The sequence below is a fragment of the Neoarius graeffei genome, chromosome 22 (assembly GCF_027579695.1).
Source record: "Neoarius graeffei isolate fNeoGra1 chromosome 22, fNeoGra1.pri, whole genome shotgun sequence".
Classification (NCBI taxonomy): Eukaryota; Metazoa; Chordata; class Actinopteri; order Siluriformes; family Ariidae; genus Neoarius; species Neoarius graeffei.
This window is the reverse complement of record NC_083590.1, coordinates 27,431,004-27,458,437: the sequence shown is the minus strand read 5'-3', so window position 1 is coordinate 27,458,437 and position 27,434 is coordinate 27,431,004. Positions and strand designations below refer to the sequence as shown.

Sequence of the window (27,434 nt, the reverse complement as noted above, 5' to 3'; positions counted from 1 at the left end):
CTGCAGCACTTTTCCCTAAGTGCAGTAAATGCATTTCAGTCTCGTAGTGTCCCCTGGCTGCTTGGTTATCCGTCCAGATTACATGGACCATGTGTTGCAAAAGTCAGAGGCTTTTGATTTCTCAAAACCTGCTTGAAATGATTTCAGTCCTGTGCATGGATGTAGATATTCTTGAAAGGAGAATTTTCCCGCTGCCCAAAAGCCAGCCGGGGGTCAGTACGCCAGGGCCTCTGCCTTTGGCTGCCACCCAATCCATAGTGCACCGGACCCTTATGGTACCTCCTGCGGGTGGTGGGTCCACAGGAGAGTGGTTCCGTGTTGCTCATTCGGGCCGGGCCCTGCGGATATCAGCCCGACCACCAGGTGTTCGCCGACGAGCCTCTCCCCCAGGCTTGGCTCCAAATCCCTGGTCCGGGCGAGTGTACTCGGATACCTGTTTTTTCTTTCATAAGGGTCCTTTTTGAACCGCTCTTCATCTGACTGCTCATCTAGGACCTGTTTGCCTTGGGAGACCCCGACCGGGGCAATTGCTCCGACAACACGGCTCCTAGAATCCCTGAGGCACTCAAACCTCTCTACCACGTTAAGGTGGTGATTCAAGGAGGGGTAAGAAGCTTGGTCGTTCGAGAGAGACTGAGTAGAACCGCTGCTCCTCCACATCAAAAGAAGTCAGTTGAGGTGGTTCGGGCACCTTGTTAGATGCCCCCGGACACCTCCTGAGGGAGGTTTTCTGGGCATGCCCCACCAGGAGGAGACCCTGGGGCAGACCCAGGACATGCTGGAGAAGTTACATCTCTCTCAGCTGGCCTGGGAACGCCTTGGTATTTCTCCAGAAGAGCTGGTGGAGGTGGCCGGGGAGAGGGAAGTCTGGGCTGCTCTGCTTAGGCTGCTACCCCCACTACCCAGATCCGGATAAGCAGTAGAAGATGGGTGAATTTTCCTGCTGCGTTCAAAAAGAGAATCTCAACACAAACAGCATTTATGGAGAAATTCTCTTCATCTCTGCTAATAACGTTGTATATCAAACAGTTCAGGGATAACATTGTGTGTGTGTGTGTTGCAGTGGTGAACCGTTACTATTAGAGCTGGGACTTGAGCTCAGCCAAAACTTAGCCAGACACCAAAAAAGCAACAGGGCAAAGGATTTTGCAAGGGATTTGCGGCAGGCTGCCAGGTCGCATCGTTGTGTGTAGCTGTCTGTTGATTTTAAAAGTAACTCTGTAAATTACACAGGAGAATGAATACTTAAGTGAAAAATACGTGTGTGTGGGGGGGGGAAGAAGAGTCTGGAGACAGGAATCCTAGTTTCTCGGTCGTTAGCCTGTGCTACTTGCGCTCACTGGCTTGACTGCTTTGTTAGCATTCGCTAACACTACTGATGAACGCTACACCGGCTGGAAGGTGACTTCACTGCAGTTTTTAAATTTAATGCCACCTCACCTTCAGCGTTTGTGTGGATTGGAGAACAAAACCATGCGTTTTCTAAAATGTGTACATGAGGACTGGGCCTTTACACGCACGTCAGTAGTGTTTCATTTCCAAATAACAGTCGGCTCAAATCAGCTTCACTGTAACTTTAATAACTAGACTTGATAACGGACCATGTTTAGATGAGGATGTCACTCTCGGCATCTTTGATAATTCGGCCATTCTAATCTGTCCCAAATTATATGACTTATTACTGGACCTCCTCGCAAGACCAGTGCATCTCAGAGTTAAAACCACTTTCCCCCCTCCCCCTCTCTCCAGTAAATGAATCTTCAAATATATTTGCTGTCATTGCACTTCCATTCCTCACTCCTTCTGTTTTTCTCTGTAGGTATCTGGTGAACCTGGGCTGCATTAAGCCCCTGTGTGATCTGTTGACTGTGATGGACTCGAAGATCGTGCAGGTCGCTCTCAACGGACTGGAGAACATTCTGAGACTGGGAGAGCAGGAGGCCAAGCAGAACTGCAGTGGCCTCAACCCTTACTGCAGCCTTATAGAGGAGGCCTATGGTAACGTGTTCTCATTAGCATTAAATACGTGGTAGCCTACTGCAGGGGTCACCAAACTTTTTTCACTGGGGGCCACATTGTCGTTCCTGACTGTGATGGGGGGCCGGGGTCGGGTCAGCTATATCACATAGAATTGTATGACCCAGACAAATATGACCACCAGCAGGCCTCATTGTGTAGTAGAGATTACTAGCCTGGCACGGCCATCCCCACTACTATATCCCCACACTACTATATCCCCACACCTATATATCCCCACACCTATATATCCCCACACTACTATATCCCCACACTACTATATCCCCACACCTATATATCCCCACACCTATATATCCCCACACCTATATATCCCCACACCTATATATCCCCACACTACTATATCCCCACACTACTATATCCCCACACTACTATATCCCCACACTACTATATCCCCCCACTACTATATCCCCACACTACTATATCCCCACACTACTATATCCACACTACTATATCCCCCACTACTATATTAACACTTGATTCCTGGCACATATTTGTTTATCTTTACTAGTGGTTTGCAAAAGTAGTAATTGAGTCTTCACACTTTGTTTTAATTTGAAATACCACAGATATTCCATTTATTTGTTTTCTAATAAAAATAACATCAAAGCTGTCAAGGTAAGAAACATCTGCCTATTTGAGGTGATTGACACTGGCAAAGATGAGTGGAAAATTATAAATTGTAGGTACGCCTGTTGATATTATTAATAATATAAATAATAATTGTATGCAGCACTTAATAAAGGTCAAATAAATAGGCCTATAAAATAAATACATTTTAAAAAACAGTGAAATTATAATAATATGAGCAATAGATCAATAGATCACAGCAGTTGTGCCGTGTCCTGCACGTCATTGCTCTCATCCATGACGAAAGCAAAAAACTCAAATTCTGACGCTCTCTCATTCAGCTGGTCATACACGTTGTCCCCCAAATCTTCGGTTCGCCTGGTCATAGTAGGTGCGGAGAGACTCACCGCATTGAGCGCATCCTTCTTGTCGGGACACACCTCCTCGGCCACAGCAAGCATGCATACTTTAACAAAGTCCCCATCAGTAAACAGCTTTCCATGGGTAGCTAGTAGGTGAGCTACCTTATAGCTAGCTCGGACAGCAGCCTGGTTGATCTGGGTTTGGCGAAGGAATACATTCTGTTGTGCAGCCAGTCCGCATTTCATCCTCCGAATCCTGTCTTCTCTTGTTTGCCCTCGCAAACTAACATACTCTTTGTGGCGGGTTTCGTAGTGACGACGCAGATTATATTCTTTGAAAACCGACACACTTTCTTTACATACAAGACAAACTGCACGGTCCTTACACTCATAGTTCGAATTACGTGGGATCCAATGGGAGCTGAGCTCCCATTCCCTCAGGCTCCCATGAAAGAAGCAAACTTAATTTTCTGTGGAAGTCTCTCAAATACGTCATATATCGCCATAATAAGCTTGAATAGCCTATATCACCATATAAATAAAACTCATTTCATTTCCGATCACCATGCAGCCATAACTTTGTATTGAACGTGTTATTAAACCGCAACATGTACGACTGTACTTCACCACCACACCACTATGCGCGCAAACCGAAATTTGCAGCCTGCGAAATCGAATGTGAAGTTAAGTCCGAAGAAGACTTGTCCTCTAGCTCACAACGATCTTCCTTTGTTTTACAATATATATAATTATATATATATATATATATATATATATATATATATATATATATATACAATATATAATTTGTTTAAATATATATATATATATATATATATATATATATATATATATATATATATGCAACACCGTGTGGGTGCGTGCATGCGCGCGCCTGTGTGTGAAAGCTGTGCACTGCAGTGCGCAAAAGTGCGCTGGTCCAGGAGAGCGAGTATGCATTGCTTTTTTTTTTTTTTTAAATAGAGACCCCCATAGGGTCAAATTTATAATTCGAACCCTGCTTACACTGAACGAAAAAATAATCGGTGGTCCACTGTTCTTTAAAAACTCTGCACTCTCTGTCAGCTTTTCGCTGACCGCTCGCCATTTTGCTGTCCTGAACACTGACAGTTCTCTGCGCGTGCGCTGCCTGTCACTGCTTGATCGCGAGCATATGACGAAAATTCGGAAAATATGAATAGTTCATTTTATAACTAAATATCAATTTAATTGATAAAATCAACAAAATACAAGATGCAGACATGTTATTATTTGCCGAAAAGCAATTTAAAAAAATAGGCCATGACCACTTTTGGGGATTGCCTCATAGGGCCGGTTCAAGTGATGGGGGGCAGAGGGGCTGAGGGCCGGTCAAAGGGGGGTGGCGGGCCGGATCTGGCCCGCGGGCCGTAGTTTGGTGACCCCTGGCCTACTGTGTAAAACACGCATCACAGACTGTTATCTGATTACAGACTGACTCGGGCTGGTGTCTGTTTCGCTACAGTACATAACGATCCAGTAACTTGGATCAACCCTTGACGCTCTGTGTGTAGTGAAGACAGTAGCGAAGTTTACGTCTTTCGGCAGACTGAGTTTATAAAACTGACTCTTTATCCAAAATGTTTGTAGGAAGATGGCCGAGGTAAGATTGGAAAGTGAAGTATATCATGTTGGGAGGGGGATATTTGGGGTATTTCGCTGTCAGACGCTAGCCAATCATGGGCGTTTGTGAGCTCATGTATGTGGAAGAGTGAAGATGGCGGGAGTTATGTGATTTCTGGGCGCGTTATGCTGCACTGAGATGTAGCATTTAAGAGCAGTTTGAAAAGATGCAGTGGCTGCGTTCACGTGTCTCCAAGGAAGCACGTGTTGGCCTTCATCCTCATTTCATTTGCTAGCTGTTGTGCAAGAAAGAACTGGTGAATGAATGGGAATTGGTAAATGACCAAACTGAGAGAGTCGGGGGGGGGGGGAATGCTGTGAGTTCTTTTAATTAAATAAGTGAAGAGTTTGGTTCCAAAATGCAATAAACGCCAAATTTTGAAAAATTGAAACTCCCACCCCCAAACCATCAGCAGTTATGGTATCTTATTCGTACCATATCCAGTTTTCACCAAAACACGATATCTGCCATTGATTTCCACACTGCATTACGGCCTTTCATTCCAAAACGCAACAAGCGCCATCGCCAGTTTTTCTCAAAAACAGACACATCCATTTGGCCAATCAGAGGCCACCATTGGCGTGAAGTATTCTAAGATGGCTGTGCCCATGAAATAGGAACTCGCTTCGGTACTTCTCACATTTATTGGACAATTCCACTCTGATTTACGAAGAAATTGGATAAAATCGGTCATGAAGGAACACGGTTAAATGCACTTGAAATAGAAAGGGATATGGAGCGTTTTGTGGGAAAATGCCGTGGCGTAGATATGCAGCGACTTGACAATTACTTGGTTCAGTTAAAAGCTGTTAATTAGTTCGGGATTTCATTTTGGAACTTATCATTAAGGAGCTAGTCAATACATTTTAAAACAGGGTGCAGTGGTTTCCCTTTTATCACTTCCTGTAGTCAGAAAAAGTGATTTTTCTCAAAATAGTGGAATTGGATCTACAGCGTTTTGGAACCCAAGTGTTTATACAGGAGGCTTTCATCATGGTGTTTTTCAGAGAGGTCCTGCACATATATAATCATATCTATCTAATAAAAATTTGTACAAATAAAAACTAAGAGCAAAAATTTCTAAAATAATATAAAATGTCTCATATACAGTGGTGCTTGAAAGTTTGTGAACCCTTTAGAATTTCTATATTTCTGCATAAATATGACCTAAAACATCATCAGATTTTCACACAAGTCCTAAAAGTAGATAAAGAGAACCCAGTTAAACAAATGAGACAAAAATATTATACTTGGTCATTTTATTTATTGAGGAAAATGATCCAATATTACATATCTGAGAGTGGCAAAAGTATGTGAACCTCTAGGATTAGCAGTTAATTTGAAGGTGAAATTAGTGTCAGGTGTTTTCAATCAATGGGATGACAATCAGGTGTGAGTGGGCACCCTGTTTTATTTAAAGAACAGGGATCTATCAAAGTCTGAGCTTCACAACACATGTTTGTGGAAGTGTATCATGGCACGAACAAAGGAGATTTCTGAGGCCCTCAAAAAGCGTTGTTGATGCTCATCAGGCTGGAAAAGGTTACAAAACCATCTCTAAAGAGTTTGGACTCCGCCAATCCACAGTCAGACAGATTGTGTACAAATGGAGGAAATTCAAGACCATTGTTACCCTCCCCAGGAGTGGTCGACCAACAAAGATCACTCCAAGAGCAAGGCGTGTAATAGTCGGCGAGGTCACAAAGGACCCCAGGGTAACTTCTAAGCAACTGAAGGCCTCTCTCACATTGGTTAATGTTCATGAGTCCACCATCAGGAGAACACTGAACAACAATGGTGTGCATGGCAGGGTTACAAGGAGAAAGCCACTGCTCTCCAAAAAGAACATTGCTGCTCATCTGCAGTTTGCTAAAGATCACGTGGGCAAGCCAGAAGTCTATTGGAAAAATGTTTTGTGGACGGATGAGACCAAAACATAACTTTTTGGTTGAAATGAGAAGCGTTATGTTTGGAGAAAGGAAAACACTGCATTCCAGCATAAGAACCTTATCCCATCTGTGAAACATGGTGGTGGTAGTATCATGGTTTGGGCCTGTTTTGCTGCGTCTGGGCCAGGACGGCTTGCCATCATTGATGGAACAATGAATTCTGAATTATACCAGCGAATTCTAAAGGAAAATGTCAGGACATCTGTCCATGAACTGAATCTCAAGAGAAGGGGGGTCATGCAGCAAGACAACAACCCTAAGCACGCAAGTCGTTCTACCAAAGAATGGTTAAAGAAGAATAAAGTTAATGTTTTGGAATGGCCAAGTCAAAGTCCTGACCTTAATCCAATGGAAATGTTGTGGAAGGACCTGAAGCGAGCAGTTCATGTGAGGAAACCCACCAACATCCCAGAGTTGAAGCTGTTCTGTATGGAGGAACGGGCTAAAATTCCTCCAAGCCGGTGTGCAGGACTGATCAACAGTTACCGCAAACGTTTAGTTGCAGTTATTGCTGCACAAGGGGGTCACACCAGATACTGAAAGCAAAGGTTCACATACTTTTGCCACTCACAGATATGTAATATTGGATCATTTTCCTCAATAAATAAATGACCCAGTATAATATTTTTGTCTCATTTGTTTAACTGGGTTCTCTTTATCTACTTTTAGGACTTGTGTGAAAATCTGATGATGTTTTAGGTCATATTTATGCAGAAACGTAGAAAATTCTAAAGGGTTCACAAACTTTTTCAAGCACCACTGTAAACATGTATGAAAAAAATTAAAGGATGTATGCAGAACCTTTTTTATTTTTAAATAAATTTGAGTGGATAGTACCACCCTTGACTCATGTATGCTGCTTAAATGGGAATAAAAAAATATTCTTGAGTTAAAATCGACCGCAAAGTTGGCATTGGAGCTGCCCCGCTGAGCCAGCCAGCCCTGAGTGCGTGACGTCACAGCGGGAACCGGTTTTAAGGCCGAGGCCTTTGACAGCTATAGACCAAAGTCATATAAATAAAAATTTACGGTGAAAGTAAGAAATATCGTTACCGTCTTGCTCAACTAAGACTGATTTGACTTCATTGATTGCGGGTTGACTCTCATTAAAACAGGATGGGTGTTATAACTTATGCAACATACATGTACATGCATGCATTTTCACTGATAAAACGTAAAAGGCTCATTAAATAATCAGATGAACTGAGACAATCACATTCTGAAGCAAATTAAATAATCTCATACCGCTAACTTAAACACAATACAAGTTACATGTATTCATCTAAATGCAGGTAAACGTGTTTTTGTTGTTTTGTATCCAAATGAGAGTCGGAGCTTACGCGTCTGTGTTCTCGCTTCTTGAAGGCTGACCTTGTGGCCGATTTTGTTTTGAAACAATCTGACTTTCAGTTGTTCGTTCAGTTCTCTGTTCATTCGCTTCTTCCACGTAAGGGCGAGATGGCAGCAATATCCAGTTTAGAAATCAGACGGCTGCTCCACTAAAACCTGGGATGGAATGTCACTGGTTTTAGCAACAACCGCGGGGAGGTCCCTGCCTGAGCGATATGTTCCGTCCCGGGTTTTACCAACAACCCTCTGCTCACACTCCGGGAGGTCTGGTGCAACTGAAGTCACTTTTCTTGTTTCATTTTTCTTTAATTATTGGTACTGCACCCTCTTTCAGTACGGGCTTATAGCCGACGCTCCTCAACAGATCAGAGGTCTCGTACGAGTCTTCAGTAAAATGTGCAGAGCAGAGGAGAGACCACTTCATAGCCGTCCAATGTGCCCGTGAACTTCTCGCAAAACGCGTCCAAATCTTTGCAGTTTGAACATTCTTGGGCCATGAACACAACGTAAATCCACCTTCTGTCGTGTTGCTGCACTGCCAGCAACACATCTCCGTGGCATGGCGATAAATTAGCTCAAAATGGAGGATCGGAGTTGCAGTCAGCTCTGTGTTAGTGTAGCGGAAATGGCGATGAGACGTTACGGACGTCAAGGTCATTCACTCAGACCGCGACCTATATAAATCACTTTAATCGTAAAAATTATTAGATTAGATTAGATTGATTGTTAACGCTTAAAACTATTCCTGTGCCATTCTTGAGGTCTCAAGGCGTTTATAAACAAAAAGTGAGGCCATGGTTCTGCGTATACGCTTTCAACTCATCTTGGAAACTATTTGAAATCAAGGCTAGATGCTGGTCTTACAATAATATCTAAATTATTCCAGTCAGCAGCCGCATGAATTATAAAATGCTGTTAGTACACGCAAGTGTAAATCCTGACGGTGGCGTGTATAATTATGTATACTATCATTCCTAGTAAAATCAAAGCCTATCATATTAAGGCATTTTTATATAGTGATGGCGACGGCAGAGGTTAGCTAGACGTTTCCATTTTAACTCCTTAAGAGCTTGAGCGTCAGAAAAGTACTTGGGTTGGTCTAAAATGGATCTTGCAGGATTATTTTGTAATATTTGAAGATGTTGCAGGAGTCATTTATTTTTATCCCCCCATACGAAAGCGGTAATATAAATAAGGCTAGTAGGTGCTTAACACGGCGCAGCACGCCAAGCCTCTGGCAGACTTTTGTGCTTCGGGCACCTGTATGACCAGACCAGGTCATTTTCGTTTAGTGTAACATCTGAATATTTAAGATTCTTCGCGCTCAAGTAGCTGACCATGGTGGAATACACAGGGTGTTTCCAAAAAAATTTATATTTCAGTCTAATAACGTTGCCGATTCTCGTTCAATTGACCTCAAATTTTAACAGCATGTGTGGAAACGGGTCATTCACTGGAAAAGACGTCTTGTGCATTGGTACGCTCGAGCAAGACTGTGCAGCGTGCATTTATGAGAGAATTCTGGAAAAAATCCACCAGCTCAGGGCTCGACATTAACAGTAGCCCGATTGCCCGGGGCAACCATTCAATAGATTCGGACAACCAGACTCTCTCAAACGCTTGCCCGATCGGGCAACTACCCAAATCTGTCAACTTGCGTAAAAAACAATGTTTATTCATTCATATGATGATAATTCCATCACGATTTGCGATTGTTTGACTCTGAAAGACCGCGTCCATGTTATCATTACGGGATGTTCGACAACTGGCGGAATTCACATTTGCACATCGCGGGCTTGCAATGCAGTTTCCCATTGCGAATAATTATCGCATAGTGCATATTCAGTGTTCTATTGGTATGTCCTTCACTACATGACTAGGACTACGTTCAGACTGCACCCTGAAATGACCCATATCCGGTTTTTTTCCCCATATGCGACCTGTATCCGATTTGTTATTGACAATCTGAACGACACGGATCCGATTTTTTTCACATGCGACCCAGGCCGCTTGGATATGTGGTCCTAATTCCGATGCATATCCGTTATTTTCACATGCGACTGCAGTCTGACCAGACAGGTCACATTCATGCGACCTACACGTCATCAACAAGAGACAAACGTCACTATTCTGCGTTGGCTAATCCCGCCTCTTTGGTGGAAAACAACTTTTGTACAGTTTTCAGAATTTAAATAGACTTTTATAGAACTGATCAAGCTAATGGTGGATTTGGTAGGGACCTGGATGTTGATCTGTTAGCCTGATTAAATAAAACAGTTTCTATAACTGATTTATAACTTAAACCATCCTGTATTACAAGATTATAAGATTGTTCTGGAAATTTCCAGTAATTTGACACCTTCGGTCTCATTAGTCTGCTGCCCACATTAATCAGATTATTGTGCGAGTTCAGCCGCCGCCACAAAAACCACATCGCCAGGTCTCGCCTCATCTCCATGCTTTACTTGCAAACTTGAAGAGTGCGCTTTTTTTTTTTACGTATTACGTAGATGTGCTTATTACGTGTCAATTTGCGCATGCGGGACACTTTTGGGTCGTTTTCCGTTCATATTGGAGATCTCATACAAGTCTCATATAATTGGTAATGTGAACGGCCTAACAAAAAAAATCCGATTTCACAACAAATCGGATATGGGTCATTTCAGGTTGCAGTCTGAACGTAGTGTAATTACCACATTACTCACACGGGGCGCTAGTGTCAATGCTTGTTGATACAGACAGCGTCTGAGAAGGTTGAGTAATAAATAAAAAAAAAAAAAACGTTAAAGTCACAAACTTTGGCATTATGTCTGGTTTGGAGAAATTTGGTTTTAAAATAAATACGAATGATAAGAAAATCAACAAAATAAGCTTTGAAGAGGCATTAGTAGAGCATGTGTGTTTGTGGCATACACTACTGTTCAAAAGTTTGGGGTCACCCAGACAATTTTGTGTTTTCCATGAAAAGTCACACTTTTATTTCCCACCATAAGTTGTAAAATGAATAGAAAATATAGTTGAGACATTTTTCTGGCCATTTTGAGCATTTAATCGACCCCACAAATGTGACGCTCCAGAAACTCAATCTGCTCAAAGGAAGGTCAGTTTTATAGCTTCTCTAAAGAGCTAAACTGTTTTCAGCTGTGCTAACATGATTGTACAAGGGTTTTCTAATCATCCATTAGCCTTCTGAGGCAATGAGCAAACACATTGTACCATTAGAACACTGGAGTGAGAGTTGCTGGAAATGGGCCTCTATACACCTATGGAGATATTGCACCAAAAACCAGACATTTGCAGCTAGAATAGTCATTTACCACATTAGCAATGTATAGAGTGGATTTCTGATTAGTTTAAAGTGAGCTTCATTGAAAAGAACAGTGCTTTTCTTTCAAAAATAAGGACATTTCAAAGACTACGTTCAGACTGCACCCTGAAACGACCCATATCCGTTTTTTTTTTTTTTTGCCCATATGTGACCCTGTATCCGATTTGTTATTGGCAATCTGAACGACACAGATCCAATTTTTTTCACATGCGACCCAGGCCGCTTGGATATGTGGTCCTAATTCCGATGCATATCCGTTATTTTCACATGCGACTGCAGTCTGACCGGACAGGTCGCATTCATACGACCTACACGTCATCAACAAGAGACAAACGTCACTATTCTGCGTTGGCTAATCCCGCCTCTTTGGTGGAAACTTGAAGAGTGCGCTTTTATTTTTTTTATTATTTTTTTTTTAAACGTATTACGTAGATGTGCTTATTACGTGTCAATTTGCGCATGCGGGACACTTTTGGGTCGTTTTCCGTTCATATTGGAGATCGCATACAAGTCTCATATAATTGGTAATGTGAACGGCCTAACAAAAAAATCGGATTTCACAACAAATCGGATATGGGTCGTTTCAGGTTGCAGTCTGAATGTAGTGAAAGTGACCCCAAACTTTTGAACCGTAGTGTATTCAAAGGAAAAAAGTATGTAATATTTGGGCAACCATGTTCTGAGTTCGGGCAACCGGATTTCTACAAATGGTTGCCCATTCGGGCAACCATGTCTCAAAGTTAACGTCGAGCCCTGCAGCTGCAGTGCAGATTTGGACACTGCACAAAAAGTTCAAACAGGAAGGCTGTGTGTCTCTCAGGCAGCGCACGTGTTGAAAATTTGTGAAATCGTTCATGGAATCCACTTTTTTTTTTTTTTTTTTTTTTTTAATTTTGAGGAATAAATTTTATATTGATCAACATTAAGCCTGTTCAGTTTCATTCGCTGAGACTATGTAGTTTTTGGGATATTTACATCTGAAATATCAAATTTTTCGAAACACCCTGTATTACTAAAAGAGCTAAGCTTGCCTGTCCGACCGAATATTAAAAATTTACATTTGTCTCTAAAGTCGAAAGTTGATCATTTAAACCAGTTGCGTCATCTCATCTCGTTATCTCTAGCCGCTTTATCCTGTTCTACAGGGTCGCAGGCAAGCTGGAGCCTATCCCAGCTGACTACGGGCGAAAGGCGGGGTACACCCTGGACAAGTCGCCAGGTTATCACAGGGCTGACACATAGACACAGACAACCATTCACACTCACATTCACACCTACGGTCAATTTAGAGTCACCAGTTAACCTAACCTGCATGTCTTTGGACTGTGGGGGAAACCGGAGCACCCGGAGGAAACCCACGCGGACACGGGGAGAACATGCAAACTCCACACAGAAAGGCCCTCGCCGGCCCCGGGGCTCGAACCCGGACCTTCTTGCTGTGAGGCGACAGCGCTAACCACTACACCACCGTGCCGCCCCCACTTGCGTAATCAGCATTTGTAATTGCTCTTTCTAACTTTTGCCATGCGAAATACAATCCCACGTGTCCACCTGTTAAAGGATCACGTTCTGCCTTGTTTTTCTCCTCTTCAGGCCTGGACAAGATCGAGTTCCTTCAGAGCCACGAGAACCAGGAGATCTACCAGAAGGCCTTCGATCTCATCGAGCACTACTTCGGCGTGGAAGAAGACGACGCCAGTCTAGCTCCGCAGGTGGACGAGAACCAGCAGCAGTACCTTTTCCCTCAGCAGGAGGCCCCCATGGAGGGCTTCCAGCTCTAATCAACCTCCCAACACTCGGTTAGACTCCCTCCGATGCGTCCAGGTCCTTCCCGTGCCCGTAACCTGTACTGCAGGCCGTATCCCACGTGCCCTCGGCACATTAATCTTGACAGACTGAGAGGAAGCGCGCTGCTTGCAGATGAACTTTACCACTGTTTTCACTCATGCGAGACTTCAGGAGCTTGGTTTTTAGTTCGTTTTATTCTGTCTTCAGTTTAGTGCCACTTATACATAGGATCTGGGTTAATAATAATAATAATAATAATAATAATAATAAATCCTTTTCTAGTCTAAAACTACCTTCCTGGGCACACATTCCCAACACAATCTCATAAACCTGTTTTTTTTTTTTTTTTTTCTTTTCTGCTTCATTAACCTTGGTTTATTTTATTTAATTTTTTTCCCTCCCTGCACGTGCAGGCCGTTTTTGGAAAATGATGCGCTTTTGATGGTTTTTGGCAAGTTGTAATTGAACGATACACTTTTCAGAGGCTTTGACACTTTAAATAGTGCTGTTTGGATTTTTTTTTCTTCTTCTTCTTTCCTCTGTTTCTTCGTCTCTAATTTTTGGTTTGGAAATTCTTCCTGCAGTGCTGAAACTGATATCCAGGCTAGTGGTATTTGAAAGGCAGAATAATTAGTGGTGTGCAGTGTTCTGAATACCAATAGATTTTGCAATCCCGTTCGATTTATTAATTTAAAGAAGAGGAGTGTATAGTGTAGGGCTGGGGTTTCATCAGGCTTTAGAACGAAATTGAAATTTGGCTCGTCTCTGTATGTGTGTGTGGGGGGGGCAGTTCTGTACCAACACACCCGTTCTGCTTTCCTTTTAAGTAGTTTGGGGTTCGGTTCATTTTTTTTTTTTTTTGCGCTGTAATTGCAGCCTGGTGTCAGTAGGTGGCGCAGACTGTGTTAAGGTCTTTTCCGAGTCGCGCCTTTGCACTTGCACGGCGTTAGATCATCATCAGTGTCGGTGTATCCATTGCCAGGTTTTCGATTCTGTCACTCCGTGATTACCGTTCCCCAGCTGCGCTTGTCCTTACACTCGTGTTGCTTGGGATTTAGTGTTTTTGTTTAGTATTATTTCCACTTGCTGGCGATTTTAATAAAGATGGCAAGGGATGCGTAAACAAAGAAGGAAAAAAAAAAAAAACTAGCCTGTAGGTGAAAAATTTATAAATATATGTATATTGTACACACACGAATATCTCTATCATTGCACACAACAACATGAAGGAGGAAACAGCTTCTAGAACAACTCTGATTTCCTGCTAATGCACGTTCGTATGTTTAATATGAATGTGTTCTGGGACTCTCGGTACTGCACAGAGGCCCAAATGCGACGTCCTGTCTTCTTTTCGTGCAGCTCGGACGATTCGAATCTAAATTTTGAGTTCCGGAAGCGTTTTTCTCCTCCATGTACACTACACTGACTCGTGCATGCGTGTGCGTGTGTGCATGCGCGCGTATCTGGGTAAAGGTCGAGACCGATGAGGAACGAGACGGTGACTGACGGATGTTCTGTGAAGTGGCGGGCGGGAAGTTTAGATCGCGATCTGGTAGCTTTAATCAGTCCTGGTGTTGGGGGTGAAACTTTATAGTATATAGTTAGACGAGTATGTGCTCTACGTACGTGTGTGTATATACCTGTATAACACATTTATGTCGTCCACTTTTGGTGTAATGCATGATCAGCATCGAGGACGGTGCATCCATGAGTTTTTGGTCAAGCTGAGCTTTTTTTTTTTTTTTTTTTTCTTTCTTCCTTCCTTCCCGAAATTGTGCGTGAACCTTAATTCTCCTGAACAGTGCTATCACTCAGCCGAGAAGATCCGATTCATGAAATGAACTGGAAATTTCAGATCCGTTTGCATTTTCATGCCAATTCTGTTTATATATTACACAATCCTGAGGCTTGTTTCATCAGTGTACAGAGCGAATCTTCTGGTGAACGATGGCATTCCATGGAGGTTCATGTTGGAGCGCGAGCGCTGTTTTGCTAGCTGAAAAGTTGACTACAGTTAAAGGAAACGGTTTAAACCGTTCGCGCTGTCGTGTCCCGTAGCGGTTCAGATCAGCTTGTGCGTAGCGTGTGAAAACGTTAGCCGTTTCCCGTAACATGGCATAAACATTTTACACGCAAGTTTAGTTTCAGCGCTCGACTTGAAGGAAAAATCCACCCTGAGTGACTTTTTTTTTTTTTTAATAGATTTATTTGATCTTCAGGAAGTTAGTTTACATTTGTCATTGATGCACTAGCGTTTTCACAGATTCCTACTCATGCCATTCGACGACTGCTGCTGATCGTGGTGCAGTCTGAGTTAAATCTCGACAATGATTTGATCTGCACATCTGTCCCACCTCCTCATCTGGACACACCAGATCAACTTCCATCACGTTGCCGTTTTTGATCATTAACTCAGCGTTTACCGTCTATGACGTTGAACATGCTGGAAAACGATGTGTGAGATGAAGCTCTTGCTCTTTCGTTTGTCAGAGCGAGAACTTTTTTTTTTTTCACACCTATTATGACACTCTTTCACGCCCGTCAGTCCAGTCTGAATCGTTTTAGCTTGTTTTCTCATTACATGCAGTTAAACCAACCAAAAAAAACTGAGGGGTGTGTAGGCGTGAAGACACATTTGACTTTCACTAGTCAGAAATGCATCAATGGAGAACGTGAGCAAGCTCTTTACCAGGTCTGTAGACATGATGACTCGCCTGAGCTTGGACAGCATCGAGCCATGCTTTTTTTTTTTTTTTTTTTTAAATTACGAGGAAACGATGACTAGTTTAATAGATTTTGCATCTTCGCTGTGTTTTTTTTTCTTCAACACCGCGAAAGGGTTCGATCCAAACCAGACAAAACGCTGCATGTGTGAAGGCGTCAGTGACTCACTATGACCTCGGTGCAAGCCACACCCCCAAAATCTCACAGGAATTTAAAAAAAAAAAAATTAGCACCAGAATTACTTAACACATCACAAGTAGTTTAAAACGTGTTTCAGGGTGGACTTTTCCTTTAAGTGCAAGTTTTTATGATCTAAAATGGTTGAAGCTCTTCAATCCCTTGCTTTGATGAACAGCACAATTTATCCACGGAGATCAAGTAAGGTTTAGTTGACCGTAAATGCCGATACTAGATTAAACGGAGCTTTGTGTGCATTTTTTTTTTTTTTTTTTTTGGTTAAATGCCGCTTGACCAGATTGCGTTGCACTTGAAGGGATTCTGCAGCTGTGTGTACACGTGTAGATAAAGGGGTTACTGGGGAAAATAGGTTGTTATTATTAAGCGTATACGTGACTCTTCTCTGTCCGAGACTCTTGCTGGAGGGGGCGGGGCTAATCAGTGGCTCATGACACAAAGAATTATTCAAATTTTTTTTTTTTTTGTACAAAAAAAATGCAAATGCACTCCTTTTCACAAAAGTGCCAATCAGACCAACGAAGACTGGTGGCTGATGTATATCGATTCGTCTGATTAAAATTTTTTTTTTCCTCATTTCTTTATTTACTTGAATGTGCACGTATTTGTGCAGATGTTGCTGCTCTATTTTCATATCTTATAGTAATCACATGAAGCGGTTACATTATCTTGAGTAGTTTCTGTAGACATGTGACGGTCTGCTGTTTGTACACCAAATTGGTAAACTTAAAAAAAAATTTAAATGCTAATTTAATTTAAATTATGCTGGACTAATTTTTTTTTTTTCCTTTTTTTTTTAAATCAAGGGGTTCGTTTTTGTTTATTTGCTTTGATGGCACCCTTTTCATACTGGGATCCAGATATCATAGGAGAAATGTCCTTTTCCTGCAGCGCTGTCTTTATGATGCTTACATTTATACAGTTCTGTAAAACCTCTAATTCTACAGCAGTGTATAAGCAATCAGGTCTCAATCGCTGCAAATTTCGATCGAAACAGGTTTAACTTTCAGGGAAAGAACGCAGGTGGAGCAGTCGCCTGCAGCAGCCGCTCAAAAATCCGTCACGTGCAGGGATTATACCAAGCTTCGGTTCAGGCTGAAGCATGTCCTAGAGAGAGATTATCAGATCAGGGCTTCAGAAATCGAATACAAGTCGCATTTCAAATCAGAAAATTATGCAGACCTGTTGTGGACAAGTTGTTTATCGGCACAATTTCCTGATGCTCTCCCTGATTAAACACTGACTTCCAAGAAGTGCAAAAATTGCTAAAGGCCACATGTACAGCCGAGGCTTTCTGGTCTTCCGTCCTAGATCTTGTAGATGATTTACTCTTTATCTTCGAGACTTTTTGTCTCCTCCAAATCTGCAGCCTAATGCTTGGCTCTATCGATAAAAATGAGTTTAAAAAAATAAATTAAAAGGCAAACTCGTATGTTTACAATGCTACATGTTTATACATAACTGTCAATCCAGTCATCTTGCCCTGGTGGAGTTTTGTGTCCTGGTCCTGTAATTTTTTTTTTTTTTTTAACGTATTTATAAATTTCTTTTCCTCCTTTTGCCAACTACTTCCCATCTCATACTGTGACTGACTTGACTTTACCGACCGTTTGAATGAATGAACGACACACATGAAAACCATGAACATGTACATTAACAATACTGTACAAATGTTTTAAAGAGATTTAAAAGGTTTGTTCAGAATGGGAATAACATGCAAAAAAGAATAAAGAAAAACAAATATTGCACTGTCTGAGCTGTTTGTTCACTTTTTTTTTTTTTTTTTTTTTTGGTCGTTGTAATATTTTAACACATCATAACTCCTTTCTATCTTGTCAGATTGTCTTGAAAGCCAGCATGCATCTGGAACATAAAATGGGGGCCCACAGGGTGATTAGGGGGCCAAGAATCGCTAATTATCCGTGTAAAGAGATGTCGCCCCGTGGGGGGGGAGGAGGGACGCAGTATATTTTCAATAAAGTCTTTAAGGCACTTGTCGAAGGTAGAAACTTGTGTACACACACACCATATCTTACAGAAACCACTCGATTCTTCGGGGTGTGGAGGTTTTAGGTTTAGTTAAGATCTTCATACTAGCAATAAAAGCAATGTTTCTTGCTATACTTGGTGGGGGAGTTTGTTGTGAAATTTTTTTTTTAATGTTTACATCTAAACTGAACAAAAAAGCATCATTTTATTTATTTTTAAATTATTCACTCATGCTCCAGTTTCTACCCCATGTGCTTTCCCATGCTGTTTCAACACATCTGCGCTTTCCAGCACAGGAGAACAAACCGCTCCTTTAATTACTTTTTAATGATTTGTTCCATTATAGTTGCAGGGTGGTTTTTTTTTTTTTTTTTTTTTTTGTTCTTCCTTTGTGCAGTCAATACCGCTAACTATGGACTTTTTTTTTTTTTTTTTGGCCGGGGGACACGTACCGGTATCTCATAAGTATGATTCTCATTATGACTTTGTATCGAATAATTGCGATACTGTCATGGCGTTATAATAATGGCTTACTAATTCATATTGTCTGATTATGACTTAATATCTAATTGAGTGTGTCATAATGACTTGGTATCTCAAAATAATGAAATACGAGAACTTGAGTCATAAAGTTCTCGTATTTCATTGAGATAGCTGGTCATATTTGAGATACCAAGTCATAATTGAGAAACTCTTATTTAATCATTTATCCGTAACCGTTTATCCTGTACAGGGTCGCAGGCAAGCTGGAGCCTATCCCACCTGATTATGGGCGAAAGGTGGGGTACACCTTGGACAAGTCACCAGGTCATCACAGGGCTGATGCATAGAGACGAACAACCATTCACATTCACACCTACGGTCAATTTAGAGTCACCAGTTAACCTAACCTGCATGTCTTTGGACTGTGGGGGAAACCGGAGCACCCAGAGGAAACCTACGGGGAGAACATGCAAACTCCACACAGAAAGGCCCTCGCCGGCCACGGGGCTCGAACCCAGAACCTTCTTGCTGTGAGGCGACAGTGCTAACCACTACACCACCGTGCCGCCCTGATGTTAATTATATACATGTATAATGTTCGCGAAGTCAAACAAACACTGATTGTCTTTTAATATGAAATAAAATCTTTCTCCATTTATCTTGATGGAAAGTGAAGCAGCATCTGTCAAGCTGGAAAACTGAATCAAGATGAGCGCACCAGTGAAAAGTTTACTGATATTACTGTATGGAGGAAAAAGGGCTTCCAGCAGGAGGTAGTTAATATTAGAGTTCAAAACACTGACACAACTGTCATCCTGGAGTCATAAAATGACTAAAGATTGGTGTGTGTGTGTGTGTGTGTGTGTGTGTATATAAAACATGGTATTAGTAATAAATACCAGTGTCACACTGCCAGATGTCCCCAGGACCTTCTTGGAAAGATGATGGAGGTCCTGAATCATAAGGATGTGTATCCATGCTGGGGGGAAAAAAAAAAACCTGCTTTGTTTAACTAGTAACCAGCTGCAATAACGCACACCAAACTGGTAGACCACTTTTTAAAAGCTGGTATTTGCTGATAGTAAAGAAACATTATATACACACACACAGTGGTGCTTGAAAGTTTGTGAACCCTTTAGAATTTTCTATATTTCTGCATAAATATGACCTAAAACATCAGATTTTCACGCAAGTCCTAAAAGTAGATGAAGAGAACCCAGTTAAACAAATGGGACAAAAATATTATACTGGGTCATTTATTTATTGAGGGAAATGATCCAATATTACATATCTGTGAGTGGCAAAAGTATGTGAACCTTTGCTTTCAGTATCTGGTGTGACCCCCTTGTGCAACAATAACTGCAACTAAATGTTTGCGGTAACTGTTGATCAGTCCTGCACACCGGCTTGGAGGAATTTTAGCCCGTTCCTCCATACAGAACAGCTTCAACTCTGGGATGTTGGTGGGTTTCCTCACATGAACTGCTCGCTTCAGGTCCTTCCACAACATTTAGATTAGATTAAGGTCAGGACTTTGACTTGGCCATTCCAAAACATTAACTTTATTCTTCTTTAGCCATTCTTTGGTAGAATGGCTTGTGTGCTTAGGGTCGTTGTCTTGCTGCATGACCCACCTTCTCTTGAGATTCAGTTCATGGACAGATGTCCTGACATTTTCCTGTAGAATTTGTTGGTATAATTCGGAATTCATTGTTCCATTAATGATGGCAAGCCGTCCTGGCCCAGATGCAGCAAAACAGGCCCAAACCATGATACTACCACCACCATGTTTCACAGATGGGATCAGGTTCTTATGCTGGAATGCAATGTTTTCCTTTCTCCAAACATAACGCTTCTCATTTAAACCAAAAAGTTCAATTTTGGTCTCATCCATCAACAAAACATTTTTCCAATAGCCTTCTGGAGTGTCCACGTGATCTTTAGCAAACTGCAGACGAGCAGCAATGTTCTTTTTGGAGAGCAGTGGCTTTCTCCTTGCAACCCTGCCATGCACACCATTGTTGTTCAGTGTTCTCCTGATGGTGGACTCATGAACATTAACATTAGCTAATGTGAGAGAGGCCTTCAGTTGCTTAGAAGTTACCCTGGGGTCCTTTGTGACCTCGCAGACTATTACATGCCTTGCTCTTGGAGTGATCTCTGTTGGTCGACCACTCCTGAGGAGGGTAACAATGGTCTTGAATTTCCTCCATTTGTACACAATCTGTCTGATTGTGGATTGGTGGAGTCCAAACTCTTTAGAGATGGCTTTGTAACCTTTTCCAGCCTGATGAGCATCAACGCTTTTTCTGAGGTCCTCAGAAATCTCCTTTGTTCGTGCCATGATACACTTCCACAAACATGTGTTGTGAAGATCAGACTTTGATAGATCCCTGTTCTTTAAATAAAACAGGGTGCCCACTCACACCTGATTGTCATCCCATTGATTGAAAACACCTGACTCTAATTTCACCTTCAAATTAACTGCTAATCCTAGAGGTTCACATACTTTTGCCACTCACAGATGTAATATTGGGTCATTTTCCTCAATAAATAAATGAGCAAGTATAATATTTTTGTCTCATTTGTTTAACTGGGTTCTCTTTATCTACTTTTAGGACTTGTGTGAAAAGCTGATGATGTTTTAGGTCATATTTATGCAGAAATATAGAAAATTCTAAAGGGTTCACAAACTTTCATGCACCATTTTGTGTGTGTGTGTGTGTGTGTGTGTATCTACAGTTAGGCCCATAAATATTTGGACAGAGGCAACATTTTTCTAATTTTGGTTCTGTACATTACCACAATGAATTTTGAACAAAACAATTCAGATGCAGTTGAAGTTCAGACTTTCAGCTTTAATTCAGTGGGTTGAACAAAATGATTGCATAAAAATGTGAGGAACTAAAGCATTTTTTAAACACAATCCCTTCATTTCAGGGGCTCAAAAGTAATTGGACAAATTAAGTAATTGTAAATAAAATGTTAATTTTTGGCGGCACGGTGGTGTAGTGGTTAGCGCTGTCGCCTCACAGCAAGAAGGTCCTGGGTTCGAGCCCCAGGGCCGGCGAGGGCCTTTCTGTGTGGAGTTTGCATGTTCTCCCCGTGTCCGCGTGGGTTTCCTCCGGGTGCTCCGGTTTCCCCCACAGTCCAAAGACATGCAGGTTAGGTTAACTGGTGACTCTAAATTGACCATAGGTGTGAATGGTTGTCTGTGTCTATGTGTCAGCCCTGTGATGACCTGGCGACTTGTCCAGGGTGTACCCCGCCTTTCGCCCGTAGTCAGCTGGGATAGGCTCCAGCTTGCCTGCGACCCTGTAGAAGGATAAAGCGGCTAGAGATAATGAGATGAGATGTTAATTTTTAATACATAGTTGAAAACCCTTTGTTGGCAATGACTGCCTGAAGTCTTGAACTCATGGACATCACCAGACGCTGTGGTTCCTCCTTTTTAATGCCCTGCCAGGCCTTTACTACAGCGGTTTTCAGTTGCTGTTTGTTTGTGGGCCTTTCTGTCTGAAGTTTAGTCTTTAACAAGTGAAATGCATGCTCAAATGGGTTGAGATCAGGTGACTGACTTGGCCATTCAAGAATATTCCACTTCTTTGCTTTAATAAACTCCTGGGTTGCTTTGGCTTTATGTTTTGGGTCATTGTCCATCTGTATTATGAAACGCCGACCAATCAGTTTGGCTGCATTTGAGCACACAGTATGTCTCTGAATACCTCAGAATTCATCCGGCTGCTTCTGTCCTGTGTCACATCAATAAACACTAATGACCCAGTGCCACTGGCAGCCATGCATGCCCAAGCCATCACACTGCCTCCGCCGTGTTTTACAGATGATGTGGTATGCTTTGGATCATGAGCTGTACCACGCCTTTGCCATACTTTTTTCTTTCCATCATTCTGGTAGAGGTTGATCTTGGTTTCATCTGTCCAAAGAATGTTCTTCCAGAACTGTGCTGGCTTTTTTAGATATTTTTTTTAGCAAAGTCCAATCTAGCCTTTTTATTCTTGAGGCTTATGAGTGGCTTGCACCGTGCAGTGAACCCTCTGTATTTACTTTCATACAGTCTTCTCTTTTATGGTAGATTTGGATATTGAAATGCCTACCTCCTGGAGAGTGTTGTTCACTTGGTTGGCTGTTGTGAAGGGATTTCTCTTCACCATGGAAATTATTCTGCGATCGTCCACCACTGTTGTCTTCTGTGGGCATCCAGGTCTTTTTGCATTGATGAGTTCACCAGTGCTTTCTTTCTTTCTCAGGATGTACCAAACTGTAGATTTTGCCACTCTTAATATTGTATCAATTTCTCGGATGGGTTTTTTCTGTTTTCGCAGCTTAAGGATGGCTTGTTTCACCTGCATGGAGAGCTCCTTTGACTACATGTTTTCTTCACAGCAAAATCTTCCAAATGCAAGCACCACACCTCAAATCAACTCCAGGTCTTTTATCTGCTTAATTGAGAATGACATGACGAAGGAATTGCCCACACCTGCCCATGAAATAGCCTTTGAGTCAATTGTCCAATTACTTTTGGTCCCTTTAAAAACAGGGTGGCACATGTTAAGGAGCTGAAACTCCTAAACCCTTCATCCAGTTTTAATGTGGATCCCCTCAAATGAAAGCTGAAAGTCTGGACTTTATGTCCATGTCCATTATATAACTATAACCTGAATATGTTTCAGTAAACAGGTAAAAAAAGAAAATTTGTGTCAGTGTCCAAATATATATGTATCTATCTATCTATACACACACACACACACACACACACACAATACTTAAATAAAAGTCAAATATATAGATATCAATTACTGACTATTTTAGTCAGGTAATAAGGGAGGTGGAAAATAACTACCAGCTGCTAAAGATCTCCATAACTTATGGCAAATATAGAAAACATGTTTAACATTTGTTGGAGTCTCTGGTGTCGGTGCTTTCAATAATTTTTCCGCCATGAGAGAGCCTTCAGGACAGAGGAACTTGTGCTTTCTGGTTTCTCAGTAACATGACAAGCTGTGATTTTTTTTTTATTTTTAACTTCAACAGTGAGGGAAAAAGAGAAATGCTTAGGAGAGAAAGGCTGTTTATAGCTTCTATAATGTAATTGATATCAGGAACTAACTTGTCTCACAGGCATGCCACAACTTTAAACATAACGTCATTTATTAATAAATTAGAAATTGTAATCGTCAACAATTTTGTTTTTATTCCTGGTAAAAGGAATGAAATTCTTCAGAATGTACTGTTATAGGAAAACGACGCTTTACGGAGAGCTGCACTACATCACCTTGCTGTTGATTATTTTCCAGTATCAACATGCTCTGTTGTGTTTTATTCCATATGTAACTTTACTTGTGATTGAGATATACAGTACATATCCAAAAGTATGTGGACCATCCATATGTGGTTCTTCCCCAAAATGTTCCCACAACGTTGGAACAACATGCTGTAAATGTATAGAATGTCTTCGTATGCTGTAGTATTACAGTTTCCCTTCTCTGGAAGCAACAGGCCCAAAGCTTTTCCATCATGGCAATGCTCCCGTGCACAAAGCAAGCTTGGTTTGGTCAGGTTGGAGTGGAAGAATTTGGGTGTCCTGTATAGAACCATGACCTCAACCCGACTGAACACCATTGGGATGAATTAGAACATGGACTACACCCCAGGCCCAACATCTCACCCAACATCAGTGCCTGTTGTGCTAATGCTCTTGTGACTGAATAATCACAAATCCCTACAGACACACTCCAAAATCTAGTGGAAAGACTTTGCAGAAGTTTTTAGTTAGTTTAGTTTAATTCCTTGACTGATGTCGTAGGGGTGCCATGCTGGAGAGGGCAATCAGTGACCTCCAATGTTCTCAGTCTTCCGCCAATCGCAGCAGTATGTTGGGGGCTTGTCTGGACCACTCCTTTATATTGTCAAGCCAGGATTTACGCTGGCATTCTCTGCGGCGTTTTCCTTCCACTGTTCCCTGGAGGATGGTCTTGGCTAGTGAGTCATGGCAGGTCACGTGGCCGTACCAAGCAAGCTTCTTTGCAGAAGAGTGGAGGTTATAATAACAGTGAAGAGGGAAGAAATCTGGAATGGGATGGCCAAGTGTCCACAGACATTTAGCAGATGGTCTTATCCAGACGCTCTTATGACCGGCAAGTGGCCTAATGGTTAGCGTGCCCGCCTCTCGATCGGGAGATCGCGAGTTTGATTCACGGTCGGGTCATACCAAAGACCATCATAAAAATGGTACCTACTGCCGTCTGGCAAGGCACGCTGCAATACAGATGCGAGTGGGGAGTCAAACTCTGGCAGTTACCAGAGGACTAGCCCCCTACTGTAATCCTAGCTATGTAATAGGTGAGAGGCAGAGGGCTATGGAAACAGAGATCGGCGCCGCCCTATGCGTCACCTGGCGTGGGAAGGACTTTGGTTGGCTTATCCAGAGTGACGTACAACAGGATCCTGACATACCATACCCAGAGAGTATTTGGGGGTTAAGTGCCCTTGCTCAAGGGCACATGCATGTTCTCTCCATGTCAGCATGAGTTTCCCCCACAGTTCAAAGACGTGGTTAGGTTAACATGAGGCAGCCTTAGGTTGATGTGCCCTCAAGTGAGGCACCTAACCTAACCCCCAACTGTTCCCTGGGTGCTATAGCATGGGGCTGCCCACTACTCTGTGTGTGTGTGTGTGTGTGTGTGTGTGTGTGTGTGTTTACTGCTTCAGATGGGTTAAACACAGAGAGGAAGTTCACGAGTGTACATGTGATGAATAAAGTTGTTGTCATCCATTCCTGCTGGTCCAGGGACTCAAACCAGCAACCTGTTGACACCAAAGCTACTTCTCTAACCTCTGGGCCATGGCTTCCTTCATAAAATAGATACATATAGTGTATCTATTTTAATTTTTCAGAACTGTTGTAGAAAATGGGGCAGCATGGTGGTGTAGTGGTTAGCACTGTCGCTTCACAGCGTTCGAGCCCAGCGGCCAACGAGGGCCTTTCTGTGTGGAGTTTGCATGTTCTCCCCGTGTCTGCGTGGGTTTCCTCCGGGTGCTCCGGTTTCCCCTACAGTCCAAAGACATGCAGGTTAGGTTAACTGGTGGCTCTAAATTGACCGTAGGTGTGAATGTGAGTGTGAATGGTTGTCTGTGTCTATGTGTCAGCCCTGTGATGATCTGGCGACTTGTCCAGGGTGTACCCCGCCTCTCACGCATAGTCAGCTGGGATAGGCTCCAGCTTGCTTGCAACCCTGTAGAACAGGATAAACAGTTACGGATAACGGATGGATGGATGACCTGGTGACTTGTCCAGGGTGTACCCCGCCTCTCACCCATAGTCAGCTGGGATAGGCTCCAGCTTGCTTGCAACCCTGTAGAACAGGATAAACAGTTACAGATAATGGATGGATGGATCACCTGGTGACTTGTCCAGGGTGTACCCTGCCTCTCGCCCATAGTCAGCTGGGATAGGCTCTAGCTTGCCTGTGACCCTGTAGAACAGGATAAACGGTTACAGGTAATGGATGGATGACCTGGCTATTTGTCCAGGGTGTACCCCGCCTCTCGCCCATAGTCAGCTGGGATAGGCTCCAGCTTGCCTGCGACCCTGTAGAACAGGATAAACGGTTACAGGTAATGGATGGATGACCTGGCGACTTGTCCAGGGTGTACCCCGCCTCTCGCCCATAGTCAGCTGGGATAGGCTCCAGCTTGCCTGCGACCCTGTAGAACAGGATAAACGGTTACAGATAATGGATGGATGACCTGGCGACTTGTCCAGGGTGTACCCCGCCTCTCGCCCATAGTCAGCTGGAATACGCTCTAGCTTGCCTGCGACCCTGTAGAACAGGATAAACGGTTACAGGTAATGGATGGATGACCTGGCGACTTGTCCAGGGTGTACCCCGCCTCTCGCCCATAGTCAGCTGGAATACGCTCTAGCTTGCCTGCGACCCTGTAGAACAGGATAAACGGTTACAGGTAATGGATGGATGACCTGGCGACTTGTCCAGGGTGTACCCCGCCTCTCGCCCATAGTCAGCTGGTATAGGCTCCAGCTTGCCTGCGACCCTGTAGAACAGGATAAACGGTTACAGGTAATGGATGGATGACCTGGCGACTTGTCCAGGGTGTACCCCGCCTCTCGCCCATAGTCAGCTGGGATAGGCTCCAGCTTGCCTGCGACCCTGTAGAACAGGATAAACGGTTACAGATAATGGATGGATGACCTGGCGACTTGTCCAGGGTGTACCCCGCCTCTCGCCCATAGTCAGCTGGAATACGCTCTAGCTTGCCTGCGACCCTGTAGAACAGGATAAACGGTTACAGGTAATGGATGGATGACCTGGCGACTTGTCCAGGGTGTACCCCGCGTCTCGCCCATAGTCAGCTGGGATAGGCTCCAGCTTGCCTGCGACCCTGTAGAACAGGATAAACGGTTACAGATAATGGATGGATGACCTGGCGACTTGTCCAGGGTGTACCCCGCCTCTCGCCCATAGTCAGCTGGAATACGCTCTAGCTTGCCTGCGACCCTGTAGAACAGGATAAACGGTTACAGGTAATGGATGGATGACCTGGCGACTTGTCCAGGGTGTACCCCGCCTCTCGCCCATAGTCAGCTGGGATAGGCTCCAGCTTGCCTGCGACCCTGTAGAACAGGATAAACGGTTACAGATAATGGATGGATGGATGTTGTAGAAAATGTAAAATAGCACCATGTGATGGGTTTTTCTCAGGACACCATACATGTTTATTGTAGCTCTAGAAATACTTTGATAAAGTGAGTATTTATTTATTTTTTGTTCATTTCTGCTTTATAAACCCAAGGGTTCTTTATTACAAAAACCGAGCCTGAAAAAACACCACTAAGAATCTCAGTGTTTGCTGTTTTATTTTCCTTTCTGTCTCTTTGGTGCTTCTTTTCCCTCCTCAGTGTGGTCGCAGTTTCGGCGGAAACCGGATTTTCCCTCCTCCAATCAGCTTTCAGGCTGCTC

At 42.8% G+C, this 27,434-nt stretch overlaps 1 protein-coding gene across 3 annotated transcripts in view; it reads left to right on the top strand.

Annotated features, from left to right (window-relative positions):
* kpna6 (karyopherin alpha 6 (importin alpha 7)) overlaps window positions 1-19,045 on the top strand; it is a 71,369-nt gene extending 52,324 nt beyond the window's left edge. The window contains exons 13-15 of one of the 3 annotated variants that reach the window (XM_060904701.1): window positions 1,820-1,998; window positions 12,850-12,968; window positions 18,686-19,045. In XM_060904701.1, coding sequence (XP_060760684.1) covers window positions 1,820-1,998; window positions 12,850-12,968; window positions 18,686-18,718 — 331 coding nt within the window. In that variant the 3' untranslated portion in view covers window positions 18,719-19,045. Of the gene's footprint in view, window positions 1-1,819; window positions 1,999-12,849; window positions 13,555-18,685 lie in introns of those variants that run through there. The other 2 variants (XM_060904700.1, XM_060904699.1) reach the window with 2 other exon arrangements.
* The last annotated feature ends 8,389 nt before the right edge of the window (window positions 19,046-27,434 follow it).